The 22,957-nt window shown below is 42.1% G+C and overlaps 1 protein-coding gene across 1 annotated transcript in view; it reads left to right on the top strand.

Moving 5' to 3' along the window:
• Positions 1–16,041: 16,041 nt before the first annotated feature.
• Positions 16,042–22,957, top strand: part of VOPP1 (VOPP1 WW domain binding protein) — a 62,294-nt gene continuing 55,378 nt past the window's right edge. Inside the window, exon 1 of the mRNA XM_030446339.1 lies at positions 16,042–16,457. Coding sequence (XP_030302199.1) covers positions 16,407–16,457 — 51 coding nt within the window. The 5' untranslated portion in view covers positions 16,042–16,406. The remainder of the gene's footprint in view (positions 16,458–22,957) is intronic.

Here is a 22,957-nt window from a genome sequence, read left to right as displayed (position 1 = left end):
ATTATGCATGGTGTTTGATTTTTCTGCCTTTACATCTTCACATCCCCATGGTTACTGTTTGATTAAACTTTGATCAAAGAAAAGACAAATTCTGTTGTTAGTTATTTAACCCTGTGTGCAAAGGGGCTCTGTGAGTAAGAAAGTCAATGCTAATTCATTCAGGCACAGGATCTCAAATCCTTTTTCAAGCAGAATTCCTATTTATAGGGAAAAATTTGACAGTTTTTGGCATACTATGCATGAGATGGTATTTCATTTTATTCCTGATATAAACCTGTCATTTCATGGTGTTTTCCCCCCCCATCTATTCACTAGAACTGCTTGCCTGAAAGAGAAGGAACGCTTTAAGGCTGAAAAAACATCTTTATGTTGGATGGCAGTGACATTAGGCAATTAATGCTTGATTGGAAAGTCAAACCCATTTCCTTTTCATTCTTTAAAAATGGTTGCTTATTTGCATCTACTGAGAGTGAAAGCCCAAGGTAGGATAGATTTGTTACATCCTTCTGATGCTGAGCAGCTGCAGCTAACTGCTAGAATGAGAAGTGACCCATGTAGAACAGCAGAGGATGCTAGCAGCCCTGCACACTTCATCTGTCCATATATATAAAGAGGGTAATTTGTGTTGGAACAATAAATAAATGCTCAGCTGGATCTGAGCATCTTGTTTCCTGAGAGGAACCAGGTTCAGGGGATGCTTCTTGCAAGGCTTGATTGAGTAGCAGCTCAAGTGGCCACCAGTGCCAAGAACATAGCTGGGGAGAGCTTGTCCTCTGTGGATGGGACCTCTTTGGGTGTTTGACTTCAGCATTATGAGCTGCAGTGCAATATGGCCATCTCCCCTCTGTACTGGGATGAGTCAGGATCAGGCCAGCCTCATCCTTGCTCTGCTGGACCAGGGAGTGAAAAAGGGGTTGCAGCACAGTTTACCAGGCAAATGTAGAGTCTGGAGGCAGGCTGTAGAGCTCAGTGTGGGAGCCTTGACAAGTCTGATTTTAGGATTTTCATCACAGTGTTTCCACTGGCAAAAGAAGAGGAAACTCTGGTGAAAGAAAGAAGTATGAGACCTGGCCACAGTCAATACTGTAAGTGTGGGACGGTGCCAAGCTGGGTGGAAAAATGGAATTATCACTGGTTTCATGGTTCTGGAAGTGACTGGAAAGAAGTGTTAAATTTGGTTTAAGCCAGGAAGCTGTCAGTCAGAAAAAACAGAGAGAAGAAATTCAGGTAAATACTGCTACTGTGACAAAATTAGTGACAGTCAGGAGGATTGTTAGAAATATAAAATAATCCTGGGATAAGCTTTACAAGCACTTAAGGAAAAGTCCTTCAAATGATGTGGAAAATGGGACAGAGAAAGAAGGTAGAATTTTGCTTAAGCTGAGACAGTTAAAAAACTTGATAGCAGACTGGGTACCCCCTAAAACTGTGAAATGTGCAGGAATCTTGAACTCTCGTATTAACAGGTTAATGTGATAATTCTAGAAGACCTAGAAATGAACTACCTACTCATCTGCATGTGGAAAGAGTGACTGGGGATTTTACAACTGCTCAAAAAGCAGTAAATTGCACTGTAGATCTGTGTGATGTGAGCAAGAGCATTTGATGGCCATTCAGTTGATCTGGACTTCATTGGAATTGAAAAATGCATGAGATAGGAATGAGTTTGAACTACACTGTTTGTGGCAAGTTAAGGGTAGCTGCCTTCCTCTTTACACAAATCAGGAAACAAATGCCTTATTTATTTTTACTTAATGAGCAGAGGTTCATTCATCATCTGCTCTGACAGCCACAGGAGACAAAAATATCTTCAGGGTGTCTCAGGTGAATTATAGTAGAAATTTGCTATGAATTTAAACACAAGTTGTTGACATATGACTTCTATGTGGATTGATGACCCTTGGTCTTTCTCCTTTTCTCCTGTGCCCTACTCAGCTATGGATTATCATCCAGGGATGATGAACAATGACATTAACAGTTCAAGGACTAACTTCTGGAGTGACTCAAAAATTAATCAGGCAGGGATCAAACTCTCTGGCACTTACAAACCACTATTTTTTTATGTGGAGACTTTACGTGGCACTTCCCAACCACTATTTTTGCCATGTGGGAAATGGCATCCAGTGGTCCATGTAACAGATTCTTCTTTACATGTGACCAGATGTAGGGCACTAGCAGGAAGAAGATTATTGCAGCCTTTGGAAATGGGAAAGTCCCCATTGTGAGTCAGTTTTAGGCTAACTCCAAAATATGAAGTGAATGAAATTTCATAATGCTGCAGCTAAGGAGGGAAATGTGTCATACCAGCTTTGTCACTAAGGCTTCAACAGAAATATGACCCAAAAACTGTTTAAAAATGGCCACAGTAGCTCTTTTTATGTGCCCCAAATGCAAAGCATACCAGTATAAACCATTACAGTCAAGATAGAGGACTCTAGAGTTGCTGAAGCCTTAAAGACCTTTTCTTCCTATCTTTCTCCTCTCCACAAAGCTGAGAGCGCAAATTTACTGTACCAACAAAAATGTTGCTCAGTCAGAGTGTGGCAGACAGATGCCTGGGTGATCTATGCAGCTACTCACCAGATCGGGTTAATCAGAAACTGAAAGAGAAAGAATGGGATTTAATTATAGATACCTCTTTGACTGAAGTTAGTACTTCTTGAAATGCATGTAACTGCAAAGTGCTTTATTGAGCCTCTACACTTTCCACCCAGGTGTCATGCAGTTCAGTCCCAGAGTCTTACCAGACAGGCTTGCATGCATATTTCTGGCTAGTTAGCCAAAAGGAAATTACTGAATGGGTCAGTTTTTACAATGTCCAAGGCTAGCTGTTCACAATAAATGCTTGACAACTGAGAAGCAGGCAGTAAATGACAGTCAAATAAGAAGTAGAAATGAGGGCAATGAGAATTCTCGGCACTTATTCTCTTCTAAAATGGTTTGATGGTTATATGCATCTGGGATGGTATAATATGCACATTCAAAATGCACTTAGAAGGGCTGCTTTTGGCTTTTGCAATACGGCCTCCTCCTGCTTGATTGCTCATCCACTTCTCTCCAACCTCTAAGGAAACTTCTGCAAGCTTCTCTGCTTCTCTCTGCCATCTCCTGATTCACCCATGCTTTGGCACTTCACAGGGATCTCTTCTTCTTTCCAGCAGCCAGGAAAGCTTTTTGTTCTTCCTCTAAGATTCAAGCTCAACACTTGCAAGTGGCTTCTAAAAGTCCAAGAATGTTCCTTAAGGGGACATTCCAAAAAGCTCCACAGCAGAACCAAAATATCTTTCTTCCTACCTATCCTAGCATATGCTACAGCTGCAAGTAGGAATAGACATATTTCCAAAGTGTAAAAAGTAAAGGTGTTCTTCTGAATCTGAAATCAGAGATGTGAAAGCTGTGACAGTAAAAGTTGCCTATCTCACACCATCAGTAAAGAGGGAATTTGCACCATCAGAAAGAAATGCAGAACTGCCCAAACCGGGCCAGCTCCCCAGATACTCACAGCAGATTTAGACAGATCTTATTACAGAAGCTTTACCAATATTGCAAAATCTTTTTTATAAAGTATGAAAAAGGGGAACCCAGCATTTGCCAGCATTCAAAATAACCTCTTGAGACTCTTTCCATTTTAGCTTACCCACATTTCCAAGCCCTGGGGAAAAAAGTACATAACAGACTGTTGGAAGTCTTGATGCAAGAGTACAAATACTACCTGGGAAGATAGATAATGCAGTGATGGCAGCTCAGAGTGAAGAGTCGTGTTAGCAATGAATTCCTTCACTGAACTCCAAAAGAACCCATGAAAATAGTGGATGTGCATGAGGAACCCTAGAAAGGCATCTCCTCCCCATTATTTGAGCAAGGTTACATGCAACTGCTGTATTGCTGTAGCATACTGAATAGTGCTAATGCAGGTAGATGATGGACTGTGGACTACGACCCAGTATTTCTCACCTTGATTGAAAGGTAAGCTGGCAAAATGGCAAAAAAGTTGCAGGATATTTGATTTTGAAGCCAATTGAGTTTTGAGATTACTTTCTTAACAGGCAAATGTCAAGTAATGAGTTTGTAGAGGATTTTTAAATTACAATTTTTCCTTTGGTTTTCGACAGAATTTGATTAGTAAAAATGTTTTTTGGTAAATTTAGGGGAAAATTGAGTGAGATTCTTGAGAGAACAAGAAAATAGGCTTATGAGTCAGGAGTTTCCTTTTAGTTTAATGGATGTAGCCTGTACGTATTGATAAGCCATGGCGTTTAAGTAGATGACTTCTGGCTTATGTATGAAAAGTCACATTGAGCCTGACAAGGAGTTGTGTTGGAAGTGCCTTTATTTTGGTGGATGACACTCCCTGCCAGTGGCTCTGCTGAGCTTCAGCTGCAGCTTCATTTGCCTTCCTTGGGGTTAATGTGGGGTGCTGCATGGAGAGGTGGCAATGGGAGACCTTAGATCCAGAGGCTGAACTCTTTCAGGCCAAACAAGCTCCTTTAAGCAGAAAAAACAGGAGGAGCTGAGAGAATATGGGCATTAAGCTAAAAGTAGACTAAACAAATGCTTCTCAGGGCTGAGGATGACTGGCTGCAGCTGAACGTGTTGGAGCATGGAGCAGAAGGAAGGCAGGACCTCAAGAGGAATAACTGAGTTCCTAGGACTCAGCATTGCTGGAGTGATAATCAGTTGTGACTCAGAGCACAATACAGGAGAGAATTTCTTCTGCTTTGGTCAGGAAAGTTATCTTTGTGTACAGCACTGTTATAAGACAAGACTAGATTGAGAATTCATCTGTTCAGTGTCATGCAGAAATCTTATCCATCAGAAATATCCCTGTGAGACCCTACATGCTGAGTGGCTTACTGCGCTAAGGTGAAATGAGGTGACAGTGCTTTCCATGTGTACCTAGGCTGTCTCTTTTTTGATGACTTTCTTGTTAGAGATGAAAATTTAAAATTGTAGCACATCCTGTGTGTGGATGCCAAGACAAGGAGCAATTTTCCCTGGTGTGTACTCAAGGGGCTTCTACACATTTTTTCGGAAGAGTCTGTGTCCCTTGCAAAGACAGAACTATTACAGAAAATGAATAGCTTACAGAGGCTCACCAGAGCACAAAGCATTTTTCTCATTCTGCATACAGAATAATTGCAGAAAAAGAGGGATGAAAGCCCGAATGAAGTGTAGAGGCCCTTGAAAAATGCCACCAGACCAGACTGTTGCCACCTCATCCTCCTTTCCTATTGACCTGTCCTTTCATCTGAGCATTAAGTGTCCACTTCCTTTAAATAGCTTTTTATCCTAACCAACTCTCCTAATTCACAAAGCTGCTTGAACTTGTTTATTTTTGTTGACTGCCTGCAACAGGAGGCTTTAATGCTTCATTCCTTGTAACTGAGTAAGATTTCTGGACTCTGCTTGCATTGCTTAAAGCAGCCAGGCAATGGTCATCTGCCTCAACAATTGTAACTCAGCTTCTTTAGCCAGAAATAAAATAGACTTCATGTGTTTTGGGACTAAGAGAGTGAAGGAGAATAGTCACTGTAAGACATGGTCTATCAGGGAGAGCATACGTAGTTTGTGTCAGTAAACGCAAACAGGGAGAATTCTGATTCATTTATCTGCAGACTGAGAAAGCTACTTGATATTCTTCCTCCTTGGCAGAAAATGACAGCACACAAAGCAATCATGTTATTAATTCAGATGAATCGTAGCACACATCCCTGTGTTATATAATTATTTCATTAAAGTGAAGGATCAGTTTAAAACTTCATTAAATCTAACCAGCAGAAAATAATATAATTCCACTGCATTTGATTTAATTAAAATTTGTTAGTTCAGAATATGAAAATGCATTTTAGCTCAGGAAGTTTTCTGAAAGGAACATCGCCTCCTGTATCACGACCCTTCTCAGCACAGGTACACAACAAAGCAACATACAAACAACACAAAACAACAGATACAGAGAGCAGGGGCAGCAGATGGGCACAAGGAGTTCTTGGGGTCCCGACTCAATAAAGCTCACTGACTTCAGCAATAAAGGTGGCCTGCATGCAGTCATTAAAACCTCCTCTAATTAGTCAGGAGGGGTTTCTGAATTAGCAGAATAAGTATTACTCATTCAATTCAGTCTCCAGAGCTGGAGGCACCTAAATTCATTTTCTGAACTGCAAGAAACAAGGGCTCTGGGCCAAAGCCTGCTGAAACCAAGACAAAGATCCCCTGCTGACTTCAATAGCTTGCTCAGTCTCACCCAATGGAACTAAATGACTTTTTTTTCTTTTCCTAAAGTGAGGTGTTTTTTTTTCCTGTGCTAGCTTTGTACAATATTTTCTATAGCGGCTACCTTCGTTCATACCCTGCTGTTCTCCTACATGCAATTTCAGACAATTATTGTTTTCAATACTTCTAAATTTTACATTGTCAGGATAGTTTTCTCCGTGGTTTCACAGAGTGAGTTGACCAAGTTAAAATTAAAGGTTGCCAGCATAAATTAGATTAGGTTGGTCTAGTGATCTGAAAAAGTGCTGTAACGTGTTTGTCTTTATTTCCTTCAGTAAGAATGGCTGGGTCAAAAGACTGCTATTAGAATTACTCAGTTTACACCATTATCATTACAGGTCTGATGGTATCCTATTTGGATGCGACAAGACCAGGTGATAAGGTACTTCAACCAGAAATTTAGTAATTCCACTGGTTTATTTTTAGCCATGAAATTTCACATTCCGTTTGAAATGCGTATCAGTATAATTAGCAATAAAGTAATGCCATTTATTGACAAGACAACAACAAGTTGTTACAACAACAACTTCTTAAGATCATCTATATTATGAAATCTCAAGCCTGACTTTAAGAGAATATCTTATTCCAAGATTTGGAGATTTCAAGAAATTGGCATCTTGCTTTTTATATCTTAGCACAGGCCTGAAGTCTCCTGTCCATGAGGTATAAATACAACAGACGTAAGAAGGGTGATGTAAGTTAGCAGGATTATCTACAAACAAATGTTTTAAGTTTGACTCTTTCTAGGCACAATGTACACACTTCAAGGTTGAGTTTCTGCTGGAGTCATGGCTGGCTCAGTCTTCTTTTGCTTGCCTTTATACCTGTTGCTTTTTGTACACCAAAAAGCAGACTAATGTCTGCTTAAGAAGGAAATACTAGATATTCATCCTGAATGGAGTCCAGAAGCATTTCACTTTGGGAGCTGCAAAACTCTTTGCAAGGAGAATCTCTGCAAGCTTCAAAGCAAGGTCTATTAACAACAATACATAGATAATACTTGTTAAATAATTGGTGTTTACACTCCCATTTGCTGCTGTGGATGGCTCTGCTGTGTGGCACAGTAAGCTGAATGGTTTACTCCACTGGCAAAAGCTGTATTCCTTTTTAGTTTGATGGTACCTGGCTGTTTGTCATCAGCTACCTAATGCATGAGTGAGTAAAGATTGTTACGTTGAAGCTGTAGGATATGAAACACTTCTCTCTGTGGGAGCAATTCCCAACAAACACTGTATTGGATCATAACTCTTCCTTCTCAAGCCGATTTTTAACACAGCTGCAGTCGAAAGAGATTCTCTTCTGGATCCATTTTTCGTTATGGAAACTGCTATTGTTTTAGACCTATTTTCTGCTCTTTTGTATGCTTAGCTGTTTGTTTAATAATTTAATCAAATCAAAAATGCACGTGGGAATGCATTGACTGTAGAATAGTTCTGTTATTTTGAGGGCTATGGTTGCACGATGTCAGTCAGTTTGAAAGTATAGGGACACCATATCTGCTGTTTTTTTCCTTCCTTTTGCAGAGTCAGTGGCTATTTTGAAAGAGATTACACAGACAGGAATGGGATGAGTTAGGACGGAAAGACTTGTTCTAGCAATAAACAGGGAGATATTTTAAACTCCAGTTTTTAATTTTGGAGGAATGTTTGTCCTCACTGAATAGCATTAGTGTTTTGTTAAGGCCAAGCAAATAATATATCACTGACTTCAACAGACTTTACTGTTTACTAAGTCCTTACATCTAGATTTACCCAATGAACTAGACTACACCTAACATCCTCTATTACCCATTCTCTTTCCCCGTTCATAATCTCTCTTGAAAATTTGTTTGCCTGAAAGCTCAATTATTTCACATGAGTGTGTGGTGGATTCTCTCCAGAGTTTAAAACAGCATGAGTCATGACTTTGCTTTACCTCGTGTTGTTTGTGGCAGGCAGCTTTGCAGATGTGCATGCCCTGTATGTTTATCTAATCTGTGTATCCATGCCATCAAGACTGCTTCACAACACTGACTGGTAGATAGACTGTATTACTGAAGGGCTTAGGGTCACTCACTGAGCACACTTTTAGACCTTCACTCAAGTGAGAAGGAAAGGTCACCCATCTATCACAACTGATGTTCTGTTCTCTGTTTTAGTCCCTGTTGTTTTTTCAAGAAGCTGGGGATAGGCTTGATCTCCTCTTTCCTTTCTTTTTATGCAACCCTGGTAGGGGTGGTGGTGGTAGTGGTGGCAATAGGGAAACAGGGGATAAGAGGTGGATGAAGATGTCACTGTGGGTACCATTAAGGCAAATATTCCCTAAGAGTGGTTGCATGTGTGTTAAATATAGATGGAGAACACATCTCAAAGGTGGCTGATTAAAGGTTAAATAATCTTCCTTTTTGTAATAGTCCCCATGAGGCTCCCTAAAGTTGCTAAAACAGACTGAGTGAACAGCATCGTTGCACAGTTCTTTTAACAGCCTACATATTTCCATTATTAAAAATAAGTTTGTTTTACTGATCATATATTCCATTAGTATTGTTATGATTTCTTGTCAATTCTAACATCAATTGCAATTTATCCCTTGTGATTTCTCAAATACATCTAGTGTTGATTTTTTTTTCCAGTCCAGCAACAGCTTAATCTTCTTCCCATCTCATTACAATATAAGAAAACTGAGGCTGGTGAGGTTACTAAATGCCTGTAGTTCCCAGACAATAGATGCATTTTTTCCATCTTTATTTAATGGGATGTTATTTCTCACATTGAAATATCCAGACCATAGTGATGGAGAAATTCTCAGTGCATTATAGAGAAATTCACACTGGAGGAGGAAAAATAAAACAAAATAAGCAAGTAGTTAATACTCTAAACAAGTGGTTAATGCTCTAAACAACTGGTTAATACTCTAAATGAATATGGAAAACCCCTAGTAGGCAGCTTACTTCATTTTCTGTTTGACTTCAACCTGAAACCTAAAGCCTGATTCTCCACTTGCACTGGTTTTATATTTTTCCCCACTGACTTCAGTGGAATCAATCCTAATTTACATTGGTATGAGATAAAAATGGACCACTGAGGTCCTCATTGTTCCAGCCTGTAACCAATGACCTGTTAGAGCTTTTTTATTCTCTGCCTAGGGAGGTGCTGTAAGGGTTCAGAGACTGTGTACAGCACAGATGGGAAAATGAGAGAAGACAAAGCAAAAATAAGTGCTTCAGGACTATTTCATTCCCGGGAGGACATGCTCATAGGCCACAGGTGATGGGTTGCATTTCCATAATGCCACTGTGTGCTTGGTATTGCATTCCCCAGGCATTTTCTCCAGGGTGCTACGAGAGCTCGCTGACAGTGTCTGGTACACAACATACGCCTGACTATGATCAGTTCTGGTTCTTAGTCTCTGCCAACATCCCTTTCCTTTCCTCATCCTTTTTCTTTTAACACTTAGGGAGAATAAACATGTTTTAAAATCAAGTGGCTGTTCTGAAGAAGAAATAACTGGTGAGCAAAGTAGAGAGAAAGCAAGGGCTGACAGGGTCACGTAGACGTTTAGCCAGAGCATCTTTTTTTCTTTTTTTTTTTTTTCTTTTTCCTTTTGCAGTTTATTTTACTGCCTAATAAGGACCCTGGAACAAGAAGTGGTTTGGTATGTTACATACTTACATAAAAATTACAGCTGAGTTTATTCAGTCCCCAGTAATGGTAGGCAGCAGCTTTTGGTTCTGTGCTTGGCCATAAGGGGAGGTGCACTATGACTTCTTTCCCTACCCTGCCTTCCTACCACAGGCTCCACTTTGCAAGGGAGGAGACAAACTGTATTTATCTGCCCCTTTCCCATTATCACTCCCAAGGCTTGCAGGCCATCAGCAACTACATGTATCAGCACTAGGAACCTCTGCTTTAGATTATTCCCACCTTTGCACACCATGCTGCTTATGTTCATCATGCCCTGTTGTGCTTAGAACACTTGTGTTAAAACTTAAAAACCTTTTGTCTTCAGAGTCACACCCCACTGCACTTCCTCATCCCCTTGTGAGTTCCAGACTTCCCTTACTGACAAAAGCTTACTGATTTTATGACCCTGGGTCCATCTGGGCAAAAATTAAACTGTTTCTCTGCCTCCCACAGATGCAATTCAGCACTGTTTTCCTCCCTGGCAGATGCGATCATCTGTCCAGAAGGCGGCCTGTTCTTTTTGCTCCCTTAAAAAACATTTGAATGCAGAACAGAAAGTTACTGCTCTGTTTTAACAGTATGCTCAGGTCTGAGGCAGCACAGACTGTGTCTAGCTCCAACAGCGTGTGTTTAGACTTCTAAATATCCACTGTGATCAATAATGGGCATCCAAATAGGAATTCAGAGCCTAAATGTTTTGTTGGTACTGAGCTTTGGTCCTATACCAATTCTCTGAATGAACTTAACCTTCCTTAATCCTTCCACCAAGCTAACACTTGACGTTTCACCATGGGCTCCAAACAAAGAGTTTGCATTTACAAATGATCCATCTTGCAGGAAAAAATAATCCCTCTGAGCTCCTGCGTTCTCTCGCACAAAGCATTGCTATCGTTGCTGAGAGAGTGAAACTTGGTTCTTGGTTGAGAAAACTGAACAAAAAACCAGTTGATCTGATTGACATGGCTATTCTGGCTGCATTGAGTAGTATGTCTAATCAATATGCTTTGTCCTTCAGAATACTAATGCTTATTTTGTACTTGCTGCTTCTCAAAGTACTGTTTGCTATAGAATTATTTGTTTAGTATGTCAGATAAGTATCTGACTCCATGAAGAAAGTCTGCAAGTCACAGGGTGTGAGCAGCATGGCTGTTCTTAGGGAGCCCAGGCAAGGTGGTTTATAGATAATCACCCCTAATTTCTTATCATATCTGTTAAATATGTTAGATTTTCTTGAGAATGGTGTCTGAAGTGGCCATAGATCTCCAGTGTGGTAGTATATAGTGACCATGACTACTACGGATTCCTCTTTGGAAGTCTCTGAATACAATTCAGTAAGCAGCCATTCTGTTTCAGTTCAGTGACTTTTATTTAATGCCAGTACTTATAGAAAACTGAACTTTTCATGTCCATTGTATATATTATTGAAGATTTAGAAAATTAATATCTGGATGCATTAGAATACTAAACTACAAACTGGGTACATTTTTTTTGACTGGTGCTGCCTCAGCTCAATAATATCCTCCACACAAAAATTAAGTTGTACCTAGACATAAATATTTACATTACCATTTGAAGGAGGTCTACAGTGTCTGGATCACCTCTCTAAAGCTTCACAGACTCTTGCTGAAGATATAACTATTGAAGATGGATGCACTGGGAGTAACATGTTGCTGAATTTGGATGAGATTATTAAAGCTTAAGCAAGTCCTATTGCTTAAGTCATATTTCCTTTAAAGTTGCATTTAAAGTCAGCCACTATGAGTAGTTATTGGTGAAAGTGATGAAAAAAAAATGCTCTTTATTCTGGGCAGTGTCTTATAATTTAACTATTATTTTGCAAAGAGATTATACCTTTGTGTAAACTGCTAGGCAGTTAGAAAAAATGGGCATGGTTTTTCAGAAAATGTACCACATGTCTTAAAAGAGGAATAGGATCTTTTAAAAACCACACCACTGATAAACAAAGTGCTTTGAACAAGATGCGGAAGCTGCAGAAATATGATATCATATTTGGCTTGGCAGGCTATTGCTGCATTCAGGAATACTTTCTTCTACCTATTTTAAAATGACTAATGCTAATGTAGTTTCTCAACAGAATATTTCAGAATGTTGACGCATTTACTGAATATTTTATGTAATTTAAAAGGACTTTATTTTACTTACTGACAAAGGCTATTGCCATTTACATAGTTATAAAAAAAGAAACTCAAAATGTATTTGAAGTGGTCCTGCACTTAAAATACAGAGTTCAGAAAACAAACAAGAATTTGAGTAATTTTTAATAACTTATGTGAAGGAGCTAGTGGCATATTTCAATACACACAGAATAGTGAATGTAAATAATAATTGCAGAAAAGCAAATGACAATACTGTATTGATTGTTACCTGCTCCACACACAGCCCTTGTGGAATCAAGTATTTCTTGATGGTATCAGAACAATCTTTTCAATATAAACAAGAAATCACTCAATAAAAAGCAGGTCATAAGAGCTATATTCTTTAAAAATATACACTAGTCTGGGTTAATAAGAAATAGGGCCTCCAAGATACACTCATGTGAATGTATTTTAAAGTCTACCTTAGGAACTGTTGTACCTGTCACTCAATTTGAAAAAGAAATAGGTAGAGGAGTGGCAGTCTCCAAAATAACATAGGCTTTTGTGGTGCAGGAAATACAGATGGCTGAGAAAAAGAAATATGCTAATATTAGCAGCTCCACTGAGAGAATGATGGCAATATTATTGAGGAACACCATGGTGGACATGGATATTTTGAATATTCCAGCTGCAGTGCTAGCCTCAATCAGACAAAATAAAGATTCATTAATGCTACTGCTCCGGGAACTATTACATTTTTTAATATACAGATATGTTTCTATGCTCAGATTCTGGATGCTCTAAATATTAAGCTCTTTGAACACTGTATCTGAAGAAAGACTGGGATCTGAAGGAAGACAGGATGTGAAGGAAGGGGCTGGGATTTTTAGCTTGGGGACTTTGCCTCTGACAAAAGCCTTATCTCACTTCACTGCTGTGTCAAACTAGCACAGTGTGTGCCCTGCTCCACCTTGCTCATGAGCTGCCACGTGGAGGATAGAAAGTGCTCATTTATTGCCAGGCAAGCTCTAAGGGGCTTTGCTGCAACTTGCACTTTTGCTGAGAAAATGCCACATGCTGGGCTAAATTCATTTTTACTCTAACTCCATTAAAGCTAATGGGCTTTCCCCAGAGATGAAGATGGTTACTTGAAGCTAGAAGGAAAGAAGACATCACATAAGGAAGCTAGGATATGACTGAAATTAAATCCAAACCCATTTATTCCTGGGTCAGGAGTTGGTTTGCCTTTTATCTTTTGGCCTGGAAAGAATTTTATAGCATAGGATATCCATACCCCTATTTAGTCTGGATAATAAACCATGTACTGGCAAGCATATGCCTCATTTGGTATCCCTAAATGAGTCAGGATGTTTGGCTTCTCCATGAAGAGTCATCATGTCTCAGTGTGTCTTCAAAATGCTGTCTCCTAAGTCATGCCACGCAGAAATAAGGGATGGAAAGGGAATTTAATTGTTAAAGCCGTATGTCAGACTCTAAAAACTGGCTTTTTCAAACTTCTATGAATTGGAGCCTTCTTGAAGGGATTTCTGACTTAGTATGTGAGACAACATGAGCTAATCTATCTTCGATGATACCCAGTGTACAGTGTGTCTTTCTCTGTATCCCAGATGCAAAAAAGCTTTACTTTTCAGCTCAGGCTATATATATATAGACTTATGTGTCTAGTTGTTGCAGTCAGTCTTCATTGCTGGACAAAGTGATGGCCATGACATCTCCTTGGGCATCTTCTAGCAAATTCAGAGATGTGAGTTTTCATCTGAAAACGGTACCTCACAGTTGCAGATTGTCTGGAATCAAATAGACAAACAGAGGTATCAGAATCAGTGGTTATTCAGGAAGGACTTGTACAGGTTGCCTCTGAGTACACAATGTCACACAGTGCGTGGGACTTTGTTAAAGTTTACAGTCACTTCTTACCTAAAGCACATGACCTGGGCCTGAGAGGACATATGATTAATGGTGCCAGCTGGAAGCTTCCCCTAAACTCCCCCAAAAGTTCACTGCATGGAAATAATTACCACCTGATGACATTTTACTGAGCAACTTGGCATCAGGAGATGGCAATTTTCTTCCTTGAACACCATGACAATAAGGAAGTGCTGAACAAAGGAACTGTGTGTTGCAAGGATGTGCTATTTGTTTTTACATAGGCAGCCCACAAAACGACGGTGAGAGGGTAACACATCCTTCAGACCTGCTGCTGGGAAATGTCTGTTTCAGAGGGAAACAGAAGGTAGGAGAGGCTCCCTCTTTATCTATTTTGACAGTCTGCAAATGACTAAGTAGCCTTCCTATAGAGCAGAGGAAGGAGACCTGCATACACTCTGCTCCACCCTAAACTCCGAAGAGCTGTACTTCCCTCCAAATAAAACAATTGACATATCCAGATGCAGTTAGTGGAAAGGTCTTGGGAAAAGGAGCAGTCCTGAGACCTCTAGAAGATGATCCAGTGCTGTCACTAAGCACACTGAGACAATGAAAGACCAGGGCAGGAACACAGCCTCTCTGAAGTGAAAAAAGCACACCCTGTAGGCAAGGGACTCATCTTGCCCACAAAACTCCTGTTCCCACCCATAAGGCTGACCATCACAAAATCACAAATCCAGAGAATGGATTGGGTTGGAAGGGACCTTCAAAGATCACCTAATCCAACCCCTGAGAATAGACAGGGACATCTTTCATTAGATCAGGTTGCTGTTGTTGTTATTTTAATTATTATTAATGTTGTTAACAGGCTGAGGAAGGTGGGGTTTTTTCAGCCTAGAGAGGAGGAGGCTACGAGATGACCTTATAGCAACTTTCCAACATCTGAAGGGGGCCTACAAGAAAGCTGGAGTAGAGCTTCCTAGACAGGTGTGCAGCAAGAGGACAAGGGGCAATGGTTTAAAACTCAGAGGGGGAAATCTAGGTTAGACATTAGGAAAAAATTCTTCCCTGTAAGGGTGGTGAGACACTGAACAGGTTGTCCATGGCAGTTGTGGCTGCCCCCTCCCTGAAGTGTTCAAGGCCAGGTTGCATGAGCGATCTGTTTCTTGAGCAATCTGACCTAGTCGTAGCTGTCCTTGCCCATGCAGGGGAACTAGATGATCTTTAAGGTCCCTTCCAGCCCTTAGCCATACTATGATTCCATGATTCAAAGCCCTGTCCAACCTAGCATTGACATACCCAGGGATGGGGCATTCACAGTTCCTCTGGGCAAGATATTCCAATTTCTAATTACCCTCGCCGTAAAAAATTCCTTCTGTATGTTAAGTCTAAATTTATCCTCTTTTAGTTTAAAGCCATTGCACCTTGACATGTAAAAAGTCTCTCTCATGTTTCTTATAAGCCCCCTTTAAGTACTGAAAGGCTGCAATAAGGTCTCCCTGGAGCCCTCTGTTTCCCAGGCTGAACAACCCCAACTCTCTCATCCTTTCATCGTAGGAGAGATGCTCCAGCCCTCTGTCCATCTTTGTGGCCTTCCACTGGACCTGCTCTCACAGGTCCGTGTCAACCTTGTGTTGTGGAGCCCAGAGCTGGATGTTGCACTCAGGTGTGGTCTTCCAAGACTGGAGCAGAAGAGAAGGATCACCTCCCTCCACATTATTGGCCTTATTTTACTCCACTGAGCCTATCCTGCTTTTCGGCACCTGAGGCACCCTTACCGGCTGGTCACCTGCCCCCGGAGAAGCTGCACAACCCCTCCCAGGGCCAGGTCACGGCTCTGCGGAGCCCGGGCCGATCAGCACCGCTGCCTGGGATGGGGGAGGGCTGTAGCTTTCTGAGGGGATCGCCATAACGGCCGCTCCGCGCCCGACCAACGGAGCAGCCGTTTCCGACCTCCAGGGCAGGAGACGAGGGCGTTAGCGGGGCAGAGGACGGGAGAGAGAGGGACGAAAAAGAAGCTTTAGCGGGGCAGGGCGGGCCCGGTCCTCTCCCCACCCTCAGCCGCGGTGCCGCCCGGCCTCTTTGTGCCGCCCTCCTTCAGCCGCGCTGCCCTCCGCCTCGCTTCGCTTCGCCTCGCAGCGGCGCTGCCCGCCCGGCTCCGGCTGCCGCCTCTGAGGGGGTTCGGCGGGTCAATCCGCCCCCGCCCTGCTGCGGGGCTTCTCCGCCTCCGTCCCGCCCCGTTTCTTTGCCCCCGGCGCGGGTTTCTCACCGCCCCTTCCCCCGGGTTGACTGTCAGCCCGCCTCGCTCGCTGCCCCCTGCGTCTCCGTGTCCCTGTTCCCCCGCAGCCCCCGGAGCTTCCCCAGCCGCTGGGCGCCGGGGATGGCGCCGCTGACTGCACCCCTGCGCGCCTAAGGAGGCAGGGGCGAGCCCTCCGCCGCCGTGGGAGGAGGAGGAGGAGGAGGAGGAAGAAGAGGAGGAGGAGGAGGAGAGATGAACCGCTTCCAGCCCGGGGTCGCGCTGCTGCTCTCGCTGCTATGGGAGGTGAGGTGGGGCGGGGGGGAGCGCGGATCTGCCTGCCTGCCTGCCTGCGGCACCTCCGACAGCCCCGGAGCGGCGGGGGGAATGGGCCATCGGTCGCGACCTGGTGCCGCGCCGGCAGCGGGAGGGAAGCTGGCAGCCCGTACCCAGCTGGAGGGTGAGAGGTGGTGTTACAGTATGTATTTTGGGGTTAGTGTCTTTGCCGGAACGGGTTTGGGTCCACGATCTGCCGGGCAGTGCACGGCCAGGAGTGAGCGAGAGCGACGGAGCGGGGTCGGGCTGGACAAAACCCGTCTCTGCTGTCCAGAGAGGCTGCCGGGGGGGCGGCTGCTCGCAGCGTCCTGGCTTGCTTTCGTTTTAGTTTATATTGTGGGAGCAGAAAAGAGATTATCCGTCTTGTGCTGGCGCAGAGCGACACGGGACGTGTAAGTAGGGGTACGAGCTGTTGGATGCTGTCTCTTCCTTTTAAGCTGTCCGACTCCAGGGAGCAGGGGGCGTCAGCCTTTCCTAAGGGTCAAGCGTGCATGTTTTGTTTCTATTTTAAGTACCCGCTCGTGGACCGAATGTACATTGCGAGGTGGAGGTGAGGCGGCATCAGCGGCGTGGTTAAACTTCTCGGAAAGCCCGGGTATCGTAGCTTTGATGGTTAAAACAAACAAGGAAAAAAAAATTAGATAATTAGTAGCTGACGTTAATTAGAGGGGAGATTTCTGCCACACAGTTATGTCACCGGGCTAGGAAACCAGGTCCTTTTTTAAGCAGGCAGATCCATAGATGCTTTCTGAGGGCGAGCTGCCTCTTGGTCTTTGGTTTACCCTTGGGGCTGAGGGCAGGCTTGGAGCATCGGCCGCCAGCGTGGGACAGGTTGGTGTCGGGCACGCATCCATGTGCCACTCCCCCGTGGCAGGTTGGCTGACGCGCTCCAGTCATCGGCGGGACACGTGTGGTGGCAGCGTGCTGACGGGTGGTTCGGAAACGCCCCAGGGTTTCTCCTTGGTTCGTCTCGACATTTATAAACCCAGAGGCAGTCTAGCTGAAGGTGTTGGAAGGGTGGAGAACTGTGTTATCTCTGTGATGGAGCAGTTTATACAGAAAATTAATTTTTTATTTTTTATTTTTTTTAACCCCAAACATACCACCAAACCCATACATGGAAACCAGAGTGCTGTCTGTGTAATTATTTTTTACAGTAATGGGTATAATTTATGAAAATTATGTTTACTATATGTTCATGCCACCTATGTAGATGAACGATTTCTGGTATGTTGCCCACAATGTCATCCAGCATTATCCCATTAAAACACTCAGATCAAAATCACCATTTAATGTAAATAAATGTAACTCTTTTTGAGTTAATTGGGCTACATCTGGTTACTCTGGCTGTAAACCTATCTCAGAGCCTGACCCACGATTGCTCCTTGGCTCTGCAGAAGCTCTTTGCCCAAATGGCAATATGTCGATTAAATGAGACGGCACTGGCATTTCCCAGAGGGAATTGGCTCATCTGAGAATGTGAAAGGCTTCGCCCCTCCAGGATCTGTTTGATTAGATGCTTCTGCTCTCTTAATGCACATTTTGCTGAAAGAGATCCTGTGTGCCTGAAAAAAAGTAATTTGCATAAATTCTCTTTGGATGTAGCCCATGTTGCTGATATTTCAGCTTTTATACTGGTTTTAATCATGGGTTTTTTTCCTTTTTCTTTTAATCTAGAATGTTTGTTTTGCCATCTGGTTTTGTGGATTTTTTTCTTTTTTGGAAGTACTTAGGATACCTTTTTCAATCAGATTCTATGTAAACAAGAACTGTTACAGATTTTTTTAAAAGTTGTACTTTGCAGGAGGAAAAGGCACAGAAACAAAATGCTGGGGGTTTAAATAACAGAATGAAGACATCTGGTTGTTTAGCAGGCTTATGGTATTTGAAACTTTAGCTGTCTTCCCTACCAACTTCTATACTGGCTGTTATCCAAAATAGTATTGTTACAATTTATGAAATCTAGCTGCAGCTTTGAAGTGATCTTAGTTAACATGTAACACAGCATGAGTTGAGGAATATATTTTTCATTTAGCTTTTTGAAAAAGGCTTTTTCCTGTTATCCAAATAATGGCAGGGCGGGAAAGTCATTTAGACCTTCAGAGCAATTTGTTGTAGCTTAGTGATGTTTAAATTGGTTAAATTACACAAGATACTTATCACACGACATTCATATATTTTCCATGTGTGTATATTAAAAAACACTACTGATTAAAGGAATAAGTTCCTTCACAAGTAAACATCCACCAAATGCATGGTGGGTGCATGCGTGGATGGGAGGAGTGTTTCTGTCTGGCTTTCAGGTTGAAGCCTGGTCAGTGGCTGACAGTGCCATGCTCCTGTGAGAAAGTGATGGTTTGCTGTTCCTGATGTAAGGGCAGAAGAGGGCCTGAGGGGCAGGGGAAGGTGTTTGCATGCAGTGATGGGTGGTTTCATGAAGGTGGCTGAAGGCGTTGCTACTGAAGCAGGGTTTACAAGGATGAAAGTGCTGGCGCTCAATGCTAGGCCAGGGGTCTTTTCTCTAGAAGAGCCTGAGAGAAGCTGTTTACAGAAGTGCCTTGACCACTGTGGTGGTAGGAGAAAGGGATTAATTCCAGGCTTAGTTGTTTGACAAGGGGTTTCCACCATAACCATGAAGACTTCCTATAATGGAAAAAAAATCTCCAGCCCCTGGACCCAGGAAACAGCTCTGAGACGACTTTGTTGTTAGTGGAGAAAAGCCAAAGATGCCCTGAGTTTTGCTTACCACTTAGCCATGCTTAAACAGTTTAACATAGAAGCTAAAGTGAAAGGCTTTTAAATTGGATAACTTGGCAGGTAATTCTGGTTCTTGCAGGAAGAAATGAACTCTGTTGGAACTTCATCTGTCTTTTTCAAATCAGTTTGGCTACTTGAAGGTAGCAGTGTGTTATTAACCACAGTGCCTGAAATGCCTTTTTTTTAATTTATTTTTTTTTAACCAGGAACCTCCATGTCTAGGAGACCTGTAGTACTGGGGCATGTGATTTTGACATTCACAAGCAGCCAGTGGCCTTGCTTGGTAGCATGGCTCATTGGTTCCCCTCATGGGAGTGTGTGTTGTCTGTTTTTCACTGAGTAGATAGCTCTCAATTCTGCGACAGACTATGAGGAGGTCCTTAAAATCATGTCTCTTTGGGTTATATATAAAGATTTTCTGCTTTTATTTCATCCAGCATCCTCAGGGCTTTGGCCATCTGCACTTAAATTTGACTTCAGTGAATAGCGTTGTCTTTGGGATGGGCAAAAAACCCTAAACAAGCAGCCTCCTCCTCCCTGCCCCCTCCTGAGCCCTTGGTGTTGATCTGAGCTTATTTTCAGCCTGAATAAGGGCACCACAGTATCTGTATGGTTTGCTTCTCAGGCCGAGTGCTCACTTTCTCTTCTGCAAAGCTGCAGAAGTGCTGAGTGGAGGAGACCTGGTTGCTGAAGCTCAAGTTAGGGATGAGAAGGCTGAAAAACAGAGCTGTGTGAGCCTGGTAAAAGACCCTGCCTGTGTTGCAGTGATATAAAGAGGGTGTTGTATTGTAATTGCTGCTGGGTACCTTACTGGGTAGTTTCAACTTTCAAAACTGTCAAAAAATGTTTGGTGCCTAAGCTCCTTATTGGTCCATATGGTGTGTCCAGAGGAACCTTGGAACTAATGCAAGTACCTGAATATTTAAGTCAAGCTTTTTAATGCTCTTAATTAAGATAAGATGAGACCTGTGGCAGTCACTGAAGGTGGTGTGGTATTTGGGTGTAAATCTCACGATATAGTTACATCCAATATGTATACAAAATGTAGATCAACCCTTCTGGAAATACTATCATTGATATTTCTCCACACTCAGTTTCTCATCTCCAAAAACTATGAAGTGAATGCTGGTAGAAACACTGATAATTGGATAGTTGGAAAAAAGCCATCAGTATAGTCCTTTTGTTAATTTGTCAGATGAAAGATACTACAAAAGAGCCAAGTGTCTTTTTAAAAAGAACAAAAGGATGGACGTGTCATATGAGCATCAAACTGTGTTAACTTAAAATAAAATTCAAACACTCCTGACAGTCTGTCATACAAGATTTGTTTAAATAAAAGCAAAATTTGCTAGTGCTTCTCAGTTGGGTAACTGCTCTGTGGAGCTTTTCAGAATTATTTTTGTAAGCAGACTTCAGCATAGCAGATTTTAGTAAAAAAGAGAAACCTACAATCTCTGTCCTTCCTGAAGAGGTTTTGGTGTTGTTTTTTTGTATTTGTTTTGTTTTCTTTTTAAATCCTTGTTGGAACAAGCACATTAACATAGGCAAAACCATCAGTTTTAAATAAAAAACCCAACACATTTTGATCATAGTGGGCACACGCAGAGTTCAAGAAGGTGTCTGGATTATGCACAACCACCCCCATGCCCCCGTTTTTTATATTGTTTTCTATCCATTAGCTATCAGGTTTTTCTTTATATTTGTTACAGGAATGTATGTACCCTTGAATGGACAAATGTGCATACACACTGGGGTTGTGTCTCTATAATATTCCTCTCTGTGGAAGCCCACTGATAGTGTCCTATTGATGTTTTAACTCTTGTTGGGTGGTCATCAGTGGGTGGTGAGAGTAATAATCCTTTACAAACTGCTGGAGAGAAACCTATCCCAAAAATTTTGATGTTAGTGTAGGTGTGTCCCCTACCACTCTCTTGATTGTTACGTTTAGTTACATAGGGGTTTAGGAGCTTAAAAATTATTTTTTTTTCCCTTACAGTGGGTTGGAAAGCAGCTATTGCGTTGCTGTGTGAAGGAAGGAAAGAGCTTACTTATGATTTATAGTTTGGAGATCTAACTGGTGCTGGCAAGCTTTCCCTGCCTCTTGACAGCAGTGAGATGGGCTGTGATTTCCAGGCAGGAGGTCTGAGCTTGGATGCTTTTTTCACTTTGTTCCTGCTGAGAGGGAGATGGATTGGTGTTTGCTGCAGGAAAGGAATGGTGGCCAAGTGCCATTTGCATCCTTTAAGGGGAGGTGCAAATAGCTATGTTTTGGGTTTGTTTGGGGCTTGTTGTTTTTTTTTGTTTTTTTTTTCATCAGAAGAAGCCTCTGTAAAACCTGTTTATATTTTTTATACCAGTCAAAAATGTTTAGTACCTTCCATTATGCTTTCTCTATAAAAGGGAAGTCCTCTGACTCTCTATTTATATTGGTACTTCCCACTCAGCTGGTGCAGGTGTCTGGAAGGATAGCTGTGTTAAACATGACCAAAACAAGCCTGTAGACTTCAGCTGCTCTTTGAACATGGATTTTGCTAAGATTGGTGAAAAAAGGCTCAATGGAAACTCTCTTTGGTTTAATGCAAATTTATTTTGGTTTACTCCACTAAGAAGCAGCTTAGGAAAGCTGGAATCAGCGTGCCTACGTACAGATTTGCACTTTTCATCTCTGTAGGCTGAGTTTACAGACAGGAATATATAAATGCTTGATCTTATGCTTCAGAATTTAGAGTAAAAATTTCTTATTTCTTGCTCAGATGAAGTGGCTACCAGTGTAGCCATGGAGGAATCTGAGCAAACCACAGATGCTGTGGAAGTCTAATCTACCAAAAAGAGGCTGGGAAAAAAATGATGGAATATTTTTCCATTGATTCTCCAGAGGTTTGTGAAGTTCTAGCATCAAGAAACATGCTTCAAGGGAGAAGAGGGAACGTATGGCTTGTAGTGGGATTGCCCATTTCAGTAGCAGACTTGTTATTTTAGTATGTTAGATGTTGTCTAAGCGGACTTTCAGCAAAGACAATACTACATTTTTAGTAACAAATAATAATAATAAAAAAATAAAACCCCTACAGATCCTTCTCATGCAATGCTAGAGGGAAAAACCACCCAAGTCTGTTTTTTCTTTCCTCAGAAAATGCTGTTGATATGACTAACTTTTCCAGATGGTACCCTGTTGTTTTCCCATATTGCTTGCCAAGTGTCCATCAAGAACTTCTCAATCCAGAGCTAATGATGTCCCCAGCCTTTGCTTTCTGTGGGGTAGGAGGGAATCATGGCTGGAAGCCACACCTCTGGGGAAGGTCCACCATCAGATGCAGTGTGGGAGGGGACTGTTCTCCTCAAGCCCAGCTGATGGGTAGCTGTAAACACAGCAGTTCTCCAGCATACTCTTCATTCTGTCTCTCTTGGTTGGAGGCCTGGAAGGAAAAAGCTTGGCCTTTCATTAGAAGTGACTGTGAAAAGATCATGCAGCTAAGTAGCTGGCAGTAGTTATGAGGGTGGATCCTCTTTCCTAGGTCTTGCACTAGTGGAATTAAAGGTGAAGCTCATGGACTCTAAGTATGCAACCTATACCTTTCCAATTTATCTTTCCAATACACTAAGTTAAGGCTTGTATATCTAATGTATTTTTATACCTTTCTAGTTACACACATTCCAGTCTGTTTGGGTTCTTCCTCATAGGTGGAAGAATTGGAGTACCCTGAAATGAAATT

Source organism: Calypte anna, chromosome 2, assembly GCF_003957555.1.
Source record: "Calypte anna isolate BGI_N300 chromosome 2, bCalAnn1_v1.p, whole genome shotgun sequence".
Lineage (NCBI taxonomy): Eukaryota > Metazoa > Chordata > Aves > Apodiformes > Trochilidae > Calypte > Calypte anna.
The sequence above is the reverse complement of the archived record's forward strand: the minus strand, read 5'-3'. Positions and strand labels throughout refer to the sequence as shown.